This window comes from Panthera pardus, unplaced genomic scaffold (assembly GCF_024362965.1).
Source record: "Panthera pardus isolate Hobbes unplaced genomic scaffold, ASM2436296v1 HiC_scaffold_3, whole genome shotgun sequence".
Classification (NCBI taxonomy): domain Eukaryota; kingdom Metazoa; phylum Chordata; class Mammalia; order Carnivora; family Felidae; genus Panthera; species Panthera pardus.
The window spans coordinates 57,432,855-57,446,859 of record NW_026526876.1 but is presented as its reverse complement, the minus strand read 5'-3'; the positions used below and the strand labels follow the sequence as shown (position 1 = coordinate 57,446,859).

The 14,005-nt window shown below is 39.3% G+C and overlaps 1 protein-coding gene across 2 annotated transcripts in view; it reads left to right on the top strand.

The window, feature by feature from the left end:
* Positions 1-10,020, top strand: part of TAOK1 (TAO kinase 1) — a 144,642-nt gene extending 134,622 nt beyond the window's left edge. For both annotated transcript variants that reach the window (XM_053892655.1, XM_019429732.2), the window contains one exon: positions 669-10,020. In XM_053892655.1, the coding sequence (XP_053748630.1) occupies positions 669-1,130 (462 nt within the window). In that variant the 3' untranslated portion in view covers positions 1,131-10,020. The remainder of the gene's footprint in view (positions 1-668) is intronic.
* Positions 10,021-14,005: the final 3,985 nt, after the last annotated feature.

Below are 14,005 nucleotides of genomic sequence, written 5' to 3'. Positions count from 1 at the left end.
CCCTTGCTTTCTGTCCCTCCCCCACTCACATGAATGCTTGCTTGCACTCTCAAAAAAAAAAACAAAAAAACTTTAGGGTAGCTCAGTCAGTTGGGCATCCGACTTCAGCTCAGGTCATGATCTCGCGGCTCGTGAGTTCAAGCCCCACATCGGGCTCTGTGCTGACAGCTCAGAGCCTGAAGCCTGCTTCAGATTCTGTGTCTCCCTCTCTCTCTGCCCCTCCCCCACTCACACTCTCTCTTTCCCTCAAGGATAAATAAATGTTAAAAAAAAATGTTTTTTAACTTTAAACGTACATCCATAAAATAGCCAGAATGAGGGGCGCCTGGGTGGCTCAGTCGGTTGAGCATGCGACTTCAGCTCAGGTCATGATCTCGCGGTCTGTGAGTTCGAGCCCCGCGTTGGGCTCTGTGCAGACAGCTCAGAGCCTGGAGCCTGTTTCGGATTCTGTGTCTCCCTCTCTCTCTGACCTTCCCCCATTCATGCTCTTGTCTCTCTCTGTCTCAAAAATAAATAAACGTTTAAAAAAAAAAAAATAAAAAAAAAATAGCCAGAATGAACTATTTTATGATTCACTTCAAAGCTGAGTAATTACTGTTTCCTTAATTTATAGATTTTCTTTTAAATAAATCACCTTTCTTTTTGCTTTCCTCCCCAACCCCAAACAGATTGAGGAAGAGATGTTGGCTTTGCAGAATGAACGCACAGAACGAATAAGAAGTCTGTTGGAGCGCCAAGCCAGAGAAATTGAAGCTTTTGACTCTGAAAGCATGAGACTAGGTTTTAGTAACATGGTCCTTTCCAATCTTTCCCCTGAGGCATTTAGCCACAGCTACCCGGGAGCTTCTGGTTGGTCTCATAATCCTACTGGGGGTCCAGGACCTCACTGGGGTCATCCCATGGGTGGCCCACCACAGGCTTGGGGCCATCCAATGCAAGGTGGACCCCAACCATGGGGTCACCCTTCAGGGCCAATGCAAGGGGTACCCCGAGGTAGCAGTATGGGAGTCCGCAATAGCCCTCAGGCTCTGAGGCGGACAGCTTCTGGGGGACGGACAGAGCAGGGCATGAGCAGAAGCACGAGTGTCACTTCACAAATATCCAATGGGTCACACATGTCTTATACATAACTTAATAATTGAGAGTGGCAATTCCGCTGGAGCTGTCTGCCAAAAGAAACTGCCTACAGACATCATCACAGCAGCCTCCTCACTTGGGTACTACAGTGTGGACGCTGAGTGCATATGGTATATTTTATTCATTTTTGTAAAGCATTCTGTTTTGTGTTTACTAATTGAGATGTCATAGCATTTGGCTGCCGGGTTTTGTTTTGTTCTTTAACTTCTGGAAAAATTTTGAAAGGGGGAATTGTGTGTATGTAAAAAGAAATTGGCTAGATTGGGGGTAATTTTTGAACACTGCAAAAATAGAATACAGCATAGTGGCGTGAGTCATCACTTTGGGGCTACTGTATTCTAAGAAATTTGTGAAAAGATCTAAAGCCTTCCCCACACCCCAAATTCTTATGAGCCACTCACAGCAGGCAGGCAGCATATGTTGAACCAAGTGATTATTGAAACACACCTGTATTCCCTCACCAGTGTATTTTCTTTATTAAATTGGTCTGACTTCTCGGCCTCATTTGGAGTAAAAGAGTAGAAATTCACGAACACTAAAGGGTTGCATTGACTTTTACAGAGAGTAGAAAACAACTTAGTTCTTTTTCTGAATGCTGCATAGGTTTGTCAGTTTTTGTTTTTGTTTTGTCCGTTCAATTGTGCCTTCTTTGTGGCATGGTGAGATGGAGGTGCTTCAGGAGATCACAAGTTGTGTGGAAATTGCATCAACAAACCTGTGAGCCTTCAAAGGGGAGACTGGAAGGTGAGAGAGGCCCCTGAAAGTTCATGTGGTGGGTATGTTCAGCAGCAGAGTGAGGAGATGAAGCCTATATATCCTAATGTTTTATTGCTTTTACTGTGATATCTCATCCTAGCTAAGCTCTATAACTCCCAAGACCCCAAACAGTACTTTTACTTTGTACAAAAACAGACATATAGCCAATACAAATCAAATGCCAGAGGTATTTGAAGGATGCCATATTTGCAAACTGCCATCCATTGGAATTCTCATTACACTACATAGACATAATTTGATTATCCTCCCCCTTTTGGCTTATGGGATTTCCTGTTTACAAGTAGAATAGCCAATTATTTAAATATTTAGTTGCCATAGTGAACCAGGAGTCACTGAGCCAATGACTTTACCAGCTGCTGACTAATCCTCATCACCACTGTAGATTTTGCTGTATGTGCAGGTCCTTTTTTTTTTCTTTTGTCTCTCTCTCTCTCTCTCTCTCTCTCTCTCTTTTCTTTTTTCTTTTTCTTTTTTTTTTTTTGGCTATTTTTGTTGCTGCAATACTTTACAAACTTTTAGTTCCTTGAGACTTAGTGACCATTTGGCATCATGTTAACATCACACAGTAGGAAACACCACTTCCAGAAGTCTCTAGCCTCAGTGCTAAAGTACTACTGAAAAGGAACTATCAAGTTTGGCAAATTAAAAAAGACAAAAAAAAAGGTTAAGTAAGTTATAGTGGTCAGGGAATCTCTTAATGAAAGCTAACTTTTTTTTTTCCCCAGAGAGGGGCATGTTTTGTTTTGTTTTATGTTTTGCAATGAAGGATCAACCCAACGCTAAAAGTCAGATGTTCCTTGGCATTCCACACCCAGTGTGGAAATTGAGTTGAAGGTGGTTAAGGAGCTATGAGTATGACTTGAAGGAAAAAAAATGTCCTTCCCAGTGACAGATCAGAGTTTCTTACAAGTTATTGCCCTGCCCCCTCCCCAGTTGTCTTGAAGAACCCTTGCTACTAACTCTGGGTCCTCATTTTCATGTGGTCAGAGGGCTCCAAGTTAGAATTCCCTAAGTCTCAGTGACACCTAGACCTGAGTGATGACCAAACAGTAATCTATCACTGTTGAAATCTTGGTTTTTCTCAACCAAATTTAAGTCTTCCCCAGGTATGTCAGCCCAATCTCCATGAAGCCTCCCCTTTAGGAGTTTCTGGCATTCATTGAAAGGTAACTGGAAGAAAAATTAATATTTTAATGTAAATTTTTAAAAAACCAAGGTAACAGTAGAATTCACACTCAGTTTAGGCAGTGTTTCAGATAACACTATGATACATTGTCCTTTTGACCATGCTCACGATCACTAGTTATTAGGTGAACATAACATGCACTTGTCCTATCTAATGAAAGGGGCTTCTGATTTTCTGAATCTCTCTTTTCTGGCATTAAAATATTACCGTATTTCAGACAAACTGAGATATATACCAGTTTGGAGGAAAATGATAGGAGAGCTCTTTAGAATTAATTAAATGTCCAAAAATGTAATGGAATTTTATATATTTCAAAAAACTGTCATTCAGTCTGGCCAATCTGTACTACTGGAGGGGGTGGAATATGGAAGCAGATCAGTTTTGCGTACGAAACTCTTTAAAAATCCAAAATACTACCCGTGATACATGCTAGAGTCTACTTGTGGACTTAGTCAAATCGAGTTACTGAGTTCATATATACTTTTAGAATCGTGATTGAGTACTGACTCCGCATGTCTGTCCAGTAGGGCTTTGTATCTATCTGATTGAATTGCATGACAGCCAGTTTTTCATGTAGGTCATGACTATACCTGGATTATTCCATTAAGTTAATTTAATTAAAATATTTATAGTTTGCAAAAATAATTTCACTTAATTGGTTTGTGTGATCTGACTTCTGAGGAATCTCATACATGGTAGGAATCATCAAAGAGTAAAGCTTGTAGCAGGAAAATATGAAAAGTTTTGAGAGATCCTAAAGAAAGAAGCAGGCACTTTCTGAGTCAGTGTACAAATGTCAACATTTGATCAAATTAATACTACCTCCTCCCCAGTGTTGGTGTTCACTTGGTATATATGTATTTAAGAAAATAAAAAGTATGGGAAATTTGTCCAGCATATCAGAACATTGTAAATGCTATATCTGGTATCCAGAGCTTGGCAGTAAAAAGTTTCTTGTGTTCACTGTCTCTCCCATTTTTTAAGTTAGCATTTTAAAAATGCAAAACCTCATACCTTGAAATATATTATTCCTAATTGGGTTTCCTTCCTTTTGCACATACTTTTTCTCTTCTTATTAAAGTTAGCTCTAACCCCAAATTGTAGGATCTGAAAGTATTTTCATGATATAGAGAATGTTAGCTGGAAAATGTGTTTATATTGTTTTTATTTAGAGCTGCCAGTCCTTTTAGTCCTTTCTATGCCTAGAAATGAATAGTCCTGCGTTTGAACCACCCCACAGGTATAATATGCTTGGTACCCAAAGCCAAGGGTTTATTGATAAATTGAACTTTTTAGCAAAGTCATTATGATTTTTAGCTGCCTAGACATCAAGACCATTCAGTACACTAAAACTGTCCTTGACACTCCTCCCTATTTTTCCTCACCCCCCATCCCCAAGTTGAAAACTCTATGAGTATCTTTCTCAGACCGTAAGGCTGACTTTAGTAACTTTCTACTTCTTTAAGTACTAAATGTCTGGCATTTTAAACTTTTATAGAATACATTGTGTTGGACACTGGAATAATACTGTTTATTTTCACCTGTGAAAAAATGACTATTGTACTTGAAACACCTCCTTTGCATTTCTCCATTTGTGCCATTCACTAGTGGAAATAAATTGTATTATACCATGATCTACTGGCTTTTTAAAACTGTGTTAAATATGCACATTTTGGTATAGTTATTATCATTTGTATGTATATACTGTATATACATATGAGTGTCTATATGTGTGTATAGATAGATGGATGTAATTCATACTGTACATTTCCATCAGGGTGCTTAAGGTTCTGTTATTTTGTTATTTCAGTCCTCAGTTAAGGCAAGAATGCATGTGTTTCTTAAGAATGAGTATTCTGGGTTGATATTTATGAGAAGGTGGTCATTAGATGCAATCTTTTCTTTTTTACTCCCTTCTTAGCACTTGTGTGGGTGGAAAGAAAGTTAAGTAAATGTGGAACCATAAGTTGCAATGCAGTAAAATAATGCCAGGGGAGGAGCCAGTTAGTGTCTCTGTGAGTTTGTGTTGTGATGCAATAAACGATAAGTGGTGCAGAGAGAAATGAACCGTGGAAATTACAAACACTGGTGGTGATTCCTCTGCCAAGATGATGAAAAGAACCAGTAAGTCACAGTCTCCATGTGCGCGATCTCGGTGTATTTCTTAGTAGTGATGCCATTGATCCTCTTGCTCTTTTTACTCCGTTGATACTAACACTTACACATTTTGCTAAGGACCAAAACAGCCAAGAAAGGAATTACTGCTAAAGCATCTAAGGTTCTCCTAAACGGTGAGATCAACAGAAAATGGCCACTGGGAGAGAAGGATATGGTATTGGTGTGGGGCTTTCTCCCTTGAGCTGCCTCTTCTTGCTTGCCAATAGTTAAGTTCTTCATGCACCTTCCAGCTCTTCTGAGCCACTACTATTCAAGCACAGATTTGGCCCAACACAGCAACCCTTTCCTGGGAGGTTTATATGGTCCTGCATTCTGTCCCATGCTTACAATGTGAAGTGTGTAGTGTGTATTCAAGTCAGAAAATAATATATTTAAGGTATAGAAGTGTGAATCTCCTATAATGATGGAAGAAGAGGTTCTTGTTTCTTAGATAGAAAACTACCTTCTCTAAGGAACAAAGCCAAAACTTGGGCTGTCATCTCTGAGCTGCTTACCAAAATACAGATCATTATTAAAGAGAGACAAAGTCTCTCTTCTTTTCCCTCACCTAACATGATAGTGCCCCTGAGGTTGTAGCATTGCCTTTGAGAAGGCGCTCACTTACTCTTAAGTTGAGAACTGGAAATTTCCCATCCTCAGATTCCCTAAAGGATGAAGGCTGTGCTGTACACTTAGCAGACTTGCCTCTTGTATGCAAGGACTACTGATTGAAGTCTGTCTTGCTGTGTGTGTGGTTATGTTGTCTGCACTTTTATGAAATCACCACAATAGGTCTGCATTGGAAATGACTATTAATTTGTAAGGAAGTAAGTTTTATTTAAATATTGTCTAGAAAAAGAAAGTGAAGCTGAGAACTCTTCCGTTATTGTGCATTTATATTTTTCTGCTGAATTCCGGTAGCCCCCTTGAAAGTCACGTTGACTAAGTTTTCCCTCGTTTATATTCAAATTTCCAAAATTTCACTCACAAAGGAAGAGAACCCGTTTGGCCTAATGACAGTCTTCAGATTACAAGAAATATAAATTAATATGCACCTTATCTGCCTCTTGTGGGTTTCTTAAACTTGCACTTCCCTCCCACCCACCCAAAAATAGATATCTTTAAAGAAAATACAGGCGGAGAATTAAAACTGGGGAGCCATTTCCTATGTCACCATCACTGTTAACTGTTTCCCAGCAATCCTAACTTTTTGAAGTTGCGGAGAGATTTTTTTTGCATGTATGTATGTGTCTGTCTGTGTCGGGTTTATTTTTTTATTTTAAATATACAAGAAATTCTTCTTTAATGTAGAAAAAAGTGAATCCTCTCTGAAACAGGATGCCCACTGGATATACCAACCTGGACATCTGTAGGTAGTTTGCCATGGAAAAGTGGAGAGAAGATGAGATTTCTGAATGAATGAAAAGGGTGTCTTGATGCCCAAGGAGCCCTCCCCTCCCCCCCCCAAGTACGGGTAATTCAGCCTGCACAGTTTCCTTTTCACTCATAGTTTTTAGCAATTATGAGTGAAAAATCATGTAATTATCTGTAAATATGTAGCTAACAAATTGACCTAGTTTCTGTATTTTTTTGTTTTTGTACTAAAGTTTATAAGTCTGTGCCAGCTAGAGAGGAGTTGCTGTCATTGCCAGTTGTGGTCCTAGCATCTAATCCTGAAACCATCCTAGGTGACATTTTTAGAATTAATGCTTAACTGTTGTTGAACAGGGGAAAGTGAAGCTTAATCGGTCAGGTTTTACATCTTTTGAAGCAAAGTCATTTTATTTAATATAATGATTACATGTTTTCGATCATGAATGAGGTAGGGAGCCTCCCTCCCCCAGTGGCCATGTTTACAGACGTGTGTTTTGTCTATAAAGTGCAAGAGTTTTAATGTTTATGTAAATTATGCAGGTGATAACATTATGGCTTGGAACTGTTTATTGGGCTCTGTAGCTGAATTTTCAGTGAAATGAACTATGTGAATTGCTGGCACATTGATCCCATTTCTGGAGTATTTTTCTATTTCCAGAATTGCATATGTTCCTTTGTCATTATCCCCACTAAACCTTTCTCTGAAATGCCTTGTAGCCTAAGGTATTACAGGCTGGTAAATATAGACGAGGGAAATGCATTTTAAAAAACCCGTGAACCGTCGTTTGTATGCATTCAGTACTGATATGTTTCAGTGGCAACTCTGAGGTCAGTGGAGTTTAGCAAAATGAGATACCAATGTTAATGAAAAGTGTGTACTCTTTGCTTTTGCATGGCTTGGCTTAGCTTCAAAGGTGTATTAGGGCCACTTGAAAGCATGAAAACCAGTTGTATGGGAACAGGTTTCTCTCAGTGGCACATTTTGCTTTTTCTGAGCCCTCAAGTACATTGCCTCAGCATGAACATTATTGTTACTATAAGTTGCACATGGTCATGGAGTGAATTACGTGATTTAAAAAGATGTAACTGCTTAATGTTTTCAGATTCTGGCTGGTCCATGTGACTATTTGGCACATATCAAACAGTGGGAGAGGGGTGTCCTGGACCCTTCTAACCCCCTTGTTGTCATAGACAACTATATTTAGTTTATTAAGATGTTGGCTGCCCCTGGTGTGTTGCCAGATAGCTCTTTTTTGGTGCCCATTCCAAATGTGCTTCCTTGCATTTCATAATATCAAAGAAACCACCACCCTTCTCCCTAACATTTTATGTGTTACACATTTTCTTCCACATTAAATGGGAATTGTGCCTACTTAGAGTGCCCCTCCAATTAATTACATGTATGTGTCCTAAAATAATCCAAGCCAGAGACACAAGGTGGAAGAATTTTTTTAAAAAGTCCACTTGAGGCCAGTAATTTATCTGACAAGATATTTTACCACATTATCTTGACACTTGATATATGAGCCTATTAGGAGTTGCAGGTGGTTTCATAGGGCAAAATCCAAGTGGAGAGGATATGTGGGGTTTCTATTAGAAGATAATTTTCTTCGTATTTTACCTTTCCTTTTATGATCCTTCTGTGCTAGGTTAGAATAGGTTAATGCTCCAAATTTATTGAGTTTTGTTTTTTATCTTTTAGAGAAATTTTTACAAAAGCAATGGTCTGATGTAAATAACATTTTAAAGTAATAGTGCACATACGTTTCCCAGACTGTTCCAACCAGATAATTTGTAAATGCTTTAGAGTTTTTTAAATTAACACTTGTGTTGCTAAATCCTATTTATGTAAGTCTGCTAAAATTTTTAACCCATTTAAAACTTAAAATGAACATTTAAATAATGGATGGGTTACTCTGAGCAACCTAGCTTTCAGAACCCCCTTGTTTTAGTGTATGAAAAAGCCTAATGCGCATTAATGAGGTTGGAGAGACTTTGAGAAATATGTATAGTGTATATTTTAAAACAGCTTTGCTTGTATTGTGAAGATTTAAAAACAAACTTGAGATTTTTAACGTAACTATTAACACAGTTTTAACATAAGTTATCCCACTGGGTTTAAGAGCATCTTGAATGTATAATCCTTTTGGTAACCCAGGTTGGTTTCTGCTTTCACCAGTCATCCAAACATATTATTTATGTTTTTAGTTTTATATACTCATTTCCCTTTGTTTTCCTCAACCAGCATGATTTTTTTGCACATGTATTGTAGAAATTTTTAAGAAAAGTTAAAATACATCGTTTTCTCTGAATTTCCTTCACTTCTCTCTTCCTTTCTACTAACCCCTTACCTTACAGGCCACATCGCTCCATTTGCATCATTTGTGCAAATGCCAGGGTTGGTTTTTATTTTTATTTTTGCTATTTACCTAAAAAAAGAAAAAAAAGAAAAAGAAAAATGCTTCAGTCAATTGCTTTTTTATTTAAAAAAGAAAAAAGAAAAGAAAAAAAGCTGTAACCTTATCATTTCCGAGTAGACCATTGAGAGATGAATGCACACCTGTAATGGCCCAGGACCAGCTCTGGTGGCTAAAGGGAATATGTTAACTAAGCAAGAAGTTCTTTTCTAAAAGTGGTTTATATTATTCACGATCTCTTTCCGTTATTCCCACAAGTCAGGGGTCCAGATAAAATGAGGGTTATCAGCTAACTGATATGTTATCATTGAGGTTCATCAATGAATTTGTACATTTCTACTTCCCTTTGGTGAAGGGAAAAATGATGATTTTGCAAGACCTAGATTTTGGCTTGGTTTCTTGCCTCCTTTTTTGGCAGCCTTCATCTTCTCATCTCCCAAAGCCCTTGAGCCTGTAGGGTTTTCGCGGTAGACAAAGGACTTGTGGTCTTTTAAAACTAGGACTGATTTTTTGGTGAGAGATTATCATGTTGAAAGTGATGTTCTGCCACTTTACTGATGACTAATTTTAAATATACACAGTCCTCTCAATTTTCGGACCAAACAGATGCCCACAGTGGAGGCTTATCAAGGGTTGCAATGGGGAAGAAGCCTCTCCCTCACTGTCAGCACCAGCTGGTAAAGGTGACTGTACAGATGTGCATTTTCCTTTTGGTAGAAATGGTCCGCAGCACTAACTGGTAAGGCTTATTGTACAGTATATTGTCAGTATTCTTCTGGTTCAACATACCTTATAGTTCATATATAACCTGTATTAATTGTATAGATTGTGCATTTAAAGCTGTTACCAAGTTGTCAGAACATAAGAGCGAAAACAAGGTCATATGTAATATTTTGTTTGTAAGTATCCTTTGTATCATAGCAAAGGAAATGTTTAAAAAAAAATCAACTGTAATAAAGTAATTTTAGTACACAGAGTCTCTGCTTAGTTTTTTAAAGTAATTTTATTTCCAAAAGATAAAGTATATTTCAATTAAGTGACTGTTAATCTCAGGCACAGTGCTAGATGTTGGGGCTATTACAAAAATGTGTAAGATACAGGGAAGAGTGAACTCCCTGATACAGACATAAACCCTCCAGTCTAATGGCCTCAGATTCTCTTTGCCCAGAGAATGAAGTCGCTGATTGTGTTGTGGGTGTGAGGTGGTCCTCATTTAGGTTCTGGTGGTTCAGTGCAGGTTCTGCGGTTTTATACAGACCCATGTTCTAGTCTGTGTAACTGCAGCTCCTCCCACCACACACAGACACATGAATGTATGTGGTTCATGGACCTTGTACAGAACTTCAAAAGGTCATTTCATCTGGGTGGTTTTACCTTCCCTAATTTGAAAATCATATTTTCTGCCCCTGTTTGGGGCAAATTTCTAATCTAGCCCCATTGCTTAAAACACTGTTAAAGTGACTATTTTTGCCAGAGGCTAATGTGGGGAGAGGGAGTTTCATGTTTTTTAGTTAGAAAACATTTTTTTAAATGTTTGTTTATTTTGAGAGTGAGTGAGCAGGGGAGGTGCAGAGAGAAGGAAAGAGAGAACATCCCAAGCAGACTCTGCGCAGACATTGCAGAGCCTGACACGAGGCTTGAACCCACAAACCGTGAGATCATGACCTGAGCTGAAACCAAGAGACGCTTAACCCGCTGAGCCACCCAGGTGCCCCTAACTAGAAACTTTTAAGTGTCATTTTAAAAAGTAGAATTGTTACCTGCTTTATTGAAGAGAATACTGTCTGAAAAGTACTTTTAACTTTTTAACACGGCTTTTTAACTTCTAGTGTGTTGATACTGAGCTATTTCTACATTAACATTTTATATAGTGTAATTATGCAGGAGATCCAAGATTAGATCCCAGATCTCTTATGGCCAGCATTTCCAACCTCCTACTTAGAATTTGGAGGAATTCAAAAAAGGTTTAAGAAACAAGATTTCTAGGGTGCCTGGGTGGCTCAGTCGGTTAAATGTCCAACTTCAGCCCAGGTCATGATCTCGCAGTCCTTGAGTGCAAGCTCTGCATCAGGGTCTGTGCGGACAGCTCAGAGCCTGGAGCCTGCTTCAGTTTCTGTGTCTCCCTCTCTCTCCCTTCCCCACTCACACTCTGTCAAAAATAAACATTAAAAAACATTAAGGAAAAAAAATTTCTTCATTCTCCCCACATTTGGGCTCTTCAAACTGTAGTGGAAGGAGAGTACTGTAAAACTTGTAGCTTATATTCCCTGTCAACAACCCAAATGTCTAATTTGTCATTGTCTAAACACATCAAAGATGCTCTAAGCTATGCTTTAGCTGTAAAAACCTATCCTGACTGTAAAAGAATTTTGAACATAAATAAAAATTTGCCATAGCGTTTGGCTAGCTCCACAGCCACAGTGGCGATAAGCTAAGGCTATCACTTGCATCTCAGAGATGCCAGCTGGAAAATGAGGGTCTCTGTATGTGTAGTGGCCAATTAGTGACTTTAATTGCTACTATATCTGCAGATACTTGTTCTTAATGGTAGAAGAAAACAGAGTTGCTGAGGGTGTTGAGGGTGTTGAGGGTGTTGAGGCTGTGCAGGCTATGCAATAACCTTACGGGTGCCATTTATAGATTAACGTGTGTGGTTTCCCCGCAGAGCTGTGCACTAAGCAGCTCTGAAGACGAATTATTTCCCCTTTCGTTACCATGCTTTATGAAGTCTAAAATGGGCATTATTTACTGTCATCTCAGCCAGTGATAGACTAGAAAAGGCAAAGTATGGCATAAACAGCACTGATTTGGGGTCTGGGCTTTAGCCCCATAACCAGTAATGATGAGATCTTAAAGCCACGTCTTTTCTGACCATTTATAAGAACTAGGAAAACAGTTTTGGGCTGGAACAAATGAACCAATGTGCAACCTATTAGCTATAACATGGTTATCAGAGAATGTGTGTGTGCACTCGTTGTTTGGGCAGGGGGTGGGGAGAGTTTGCCCTCAACTGAGCAGCCCAGGACTCAGCTCATGCAGGCCTTCCTAGCTTTACCATGAAATTAATAACTGGAACTTCTTGGCCTTGTAAGAATTGGAGAACACATTCCGTCTGAAGGCAAATGCCACCTCATCCTAGAGGTCTTTGAGCTCTGGTTGACAAACTAAGTAGACTTGGACAAGGGGACCTACCTACTTTTATTATTTTATTCTATCCCAACAGACCTTCTGAATTAAGGCCTATTTACAGTCTCAATCTCTTTATGTGGAACAACTTGTAAAATAACTTTCCCAAAGTCCTATGAGTCACAGATAAAGTAGAAAATAGAACCCACATCTCCAAGCTACCTCTTCAGTACTCTATTCCAAGTTAACTAATTGCTCACTGGAAAATATCTCTTTGTAGGTATCATTGATTGGGGAATTTTGAGTTTGCTGGGAAATTATTAGCCCAGAGCAGGAGGCCTGGTTTTTGATTAAACAGAGCTGCCACTGGATGTGCCTGAGAACACAAAGCTAGATGTACAGAAGTGAAGCAACAGCCAGCAAACAGAATGTGCAGCGAGGCTCTGTTAACTCTGCAGGTGGGTAAGCAGGCATGGCTCAGTACACATAGGACTTCAGAAGACAAACAGAGCCTTTGTTTCTGGAGATTTAAAAAATAATGACATTCCATTGTTGCAGGGAGACTGCAATTTATTATTCAGACGCAAACAAGTTAGAAGTTTTTGTTCGGCCACAATGGTGATAAGTACTAGGGTATTACGTCATTACACAGGAAGGCTGGACACGGAGGGGTTAGAGACATTTATTTTTGATGTGTTAGTGTCTTGTGTTTCTTTTAATGAAATTCCATTTTTCTTTCAAACTCTTAGTGCTTCCTGGATACTTTAGAGTATAATTGTTGGGTATCTGAAAAACATCCTCGGTCACTTTGGCAAGGTTATTATTTTTTTAAGATTTTATTTATAAGTAATCTTTACACCCAACGTGGGGCTCAAATTCACAACCCTGAGATCAAGAGTTACATGCTCCACCAACAGAGCCAGGCAGGTGCCCCTTGGCAAGGTTATTTTCATTAAAATCTTTATGTCTACCAATTCCCAGAATCTGGAACAGGTCTGTGATCTTGATTCCAACCAACCAAAAGTCTTTGCAACTTACCGAGCTCATTAGCATTATTTCAATTCACCAACTCTCAGATGAGAAGAGACTTTATATCTAATCTAGATCACCCTTGGGCCACCTGGCTGGCTTGGGGCAAAGTCGGTAGAGCAGGCAACTCTTGATCTTGGGGCTGCGAGTTCAAGTCCCACATTGGGTGTAGGGCTTACTTAAAAAAAAAAAAAAAAAGTGGGTCACCTGGGTGGCCCAGTCATTTAAGCATCCGACTCTTGATTTCGACTAAGGTCATGATCTCACGTTTTAGAGATCTCACATATTCTGCTGTCAGCACAGAGCCTGCTTGGGAGTTTCTCTCTACCCCTCCCCTGCTTGTTGTCTCTATCTCAAAATAAATAAACATTAAAAGAAAAAAAAAAGAAAACTAATTTAGGCCCCCCCTTATTTCTCAGCACATGTCCCCTCTCTGATGTGTGCCAAATGGCAGTCCAGCTTGCCTGTCCCACCAGTTTCGTGGGACTTGCTGCTTCCTGAGGCATTCATTCCATCTCCAGGCACTCCCTACATATAACTTCTCAATCTTGTCTCGAAAACTGTGATAACTAGGGAAGGTTTCTTATGCCATCCATTGTGGCTTGACTATAGAATCACAAATACTCATTGGCATTGTTACCAAGTCTTACCAAAGTGGCCAATTGTGTCTGCTTGTTTAAGCAGGGAGAGGAATGCAGGCTAAAGTTCATTTCTAAAGGAAGATACCTTGGCGTTACTAAGGGTGGCTGACTGAAAAAGGCTCTTGTGGTCTGGGTGGAAAGTACAGAGGAGATCCTGACTC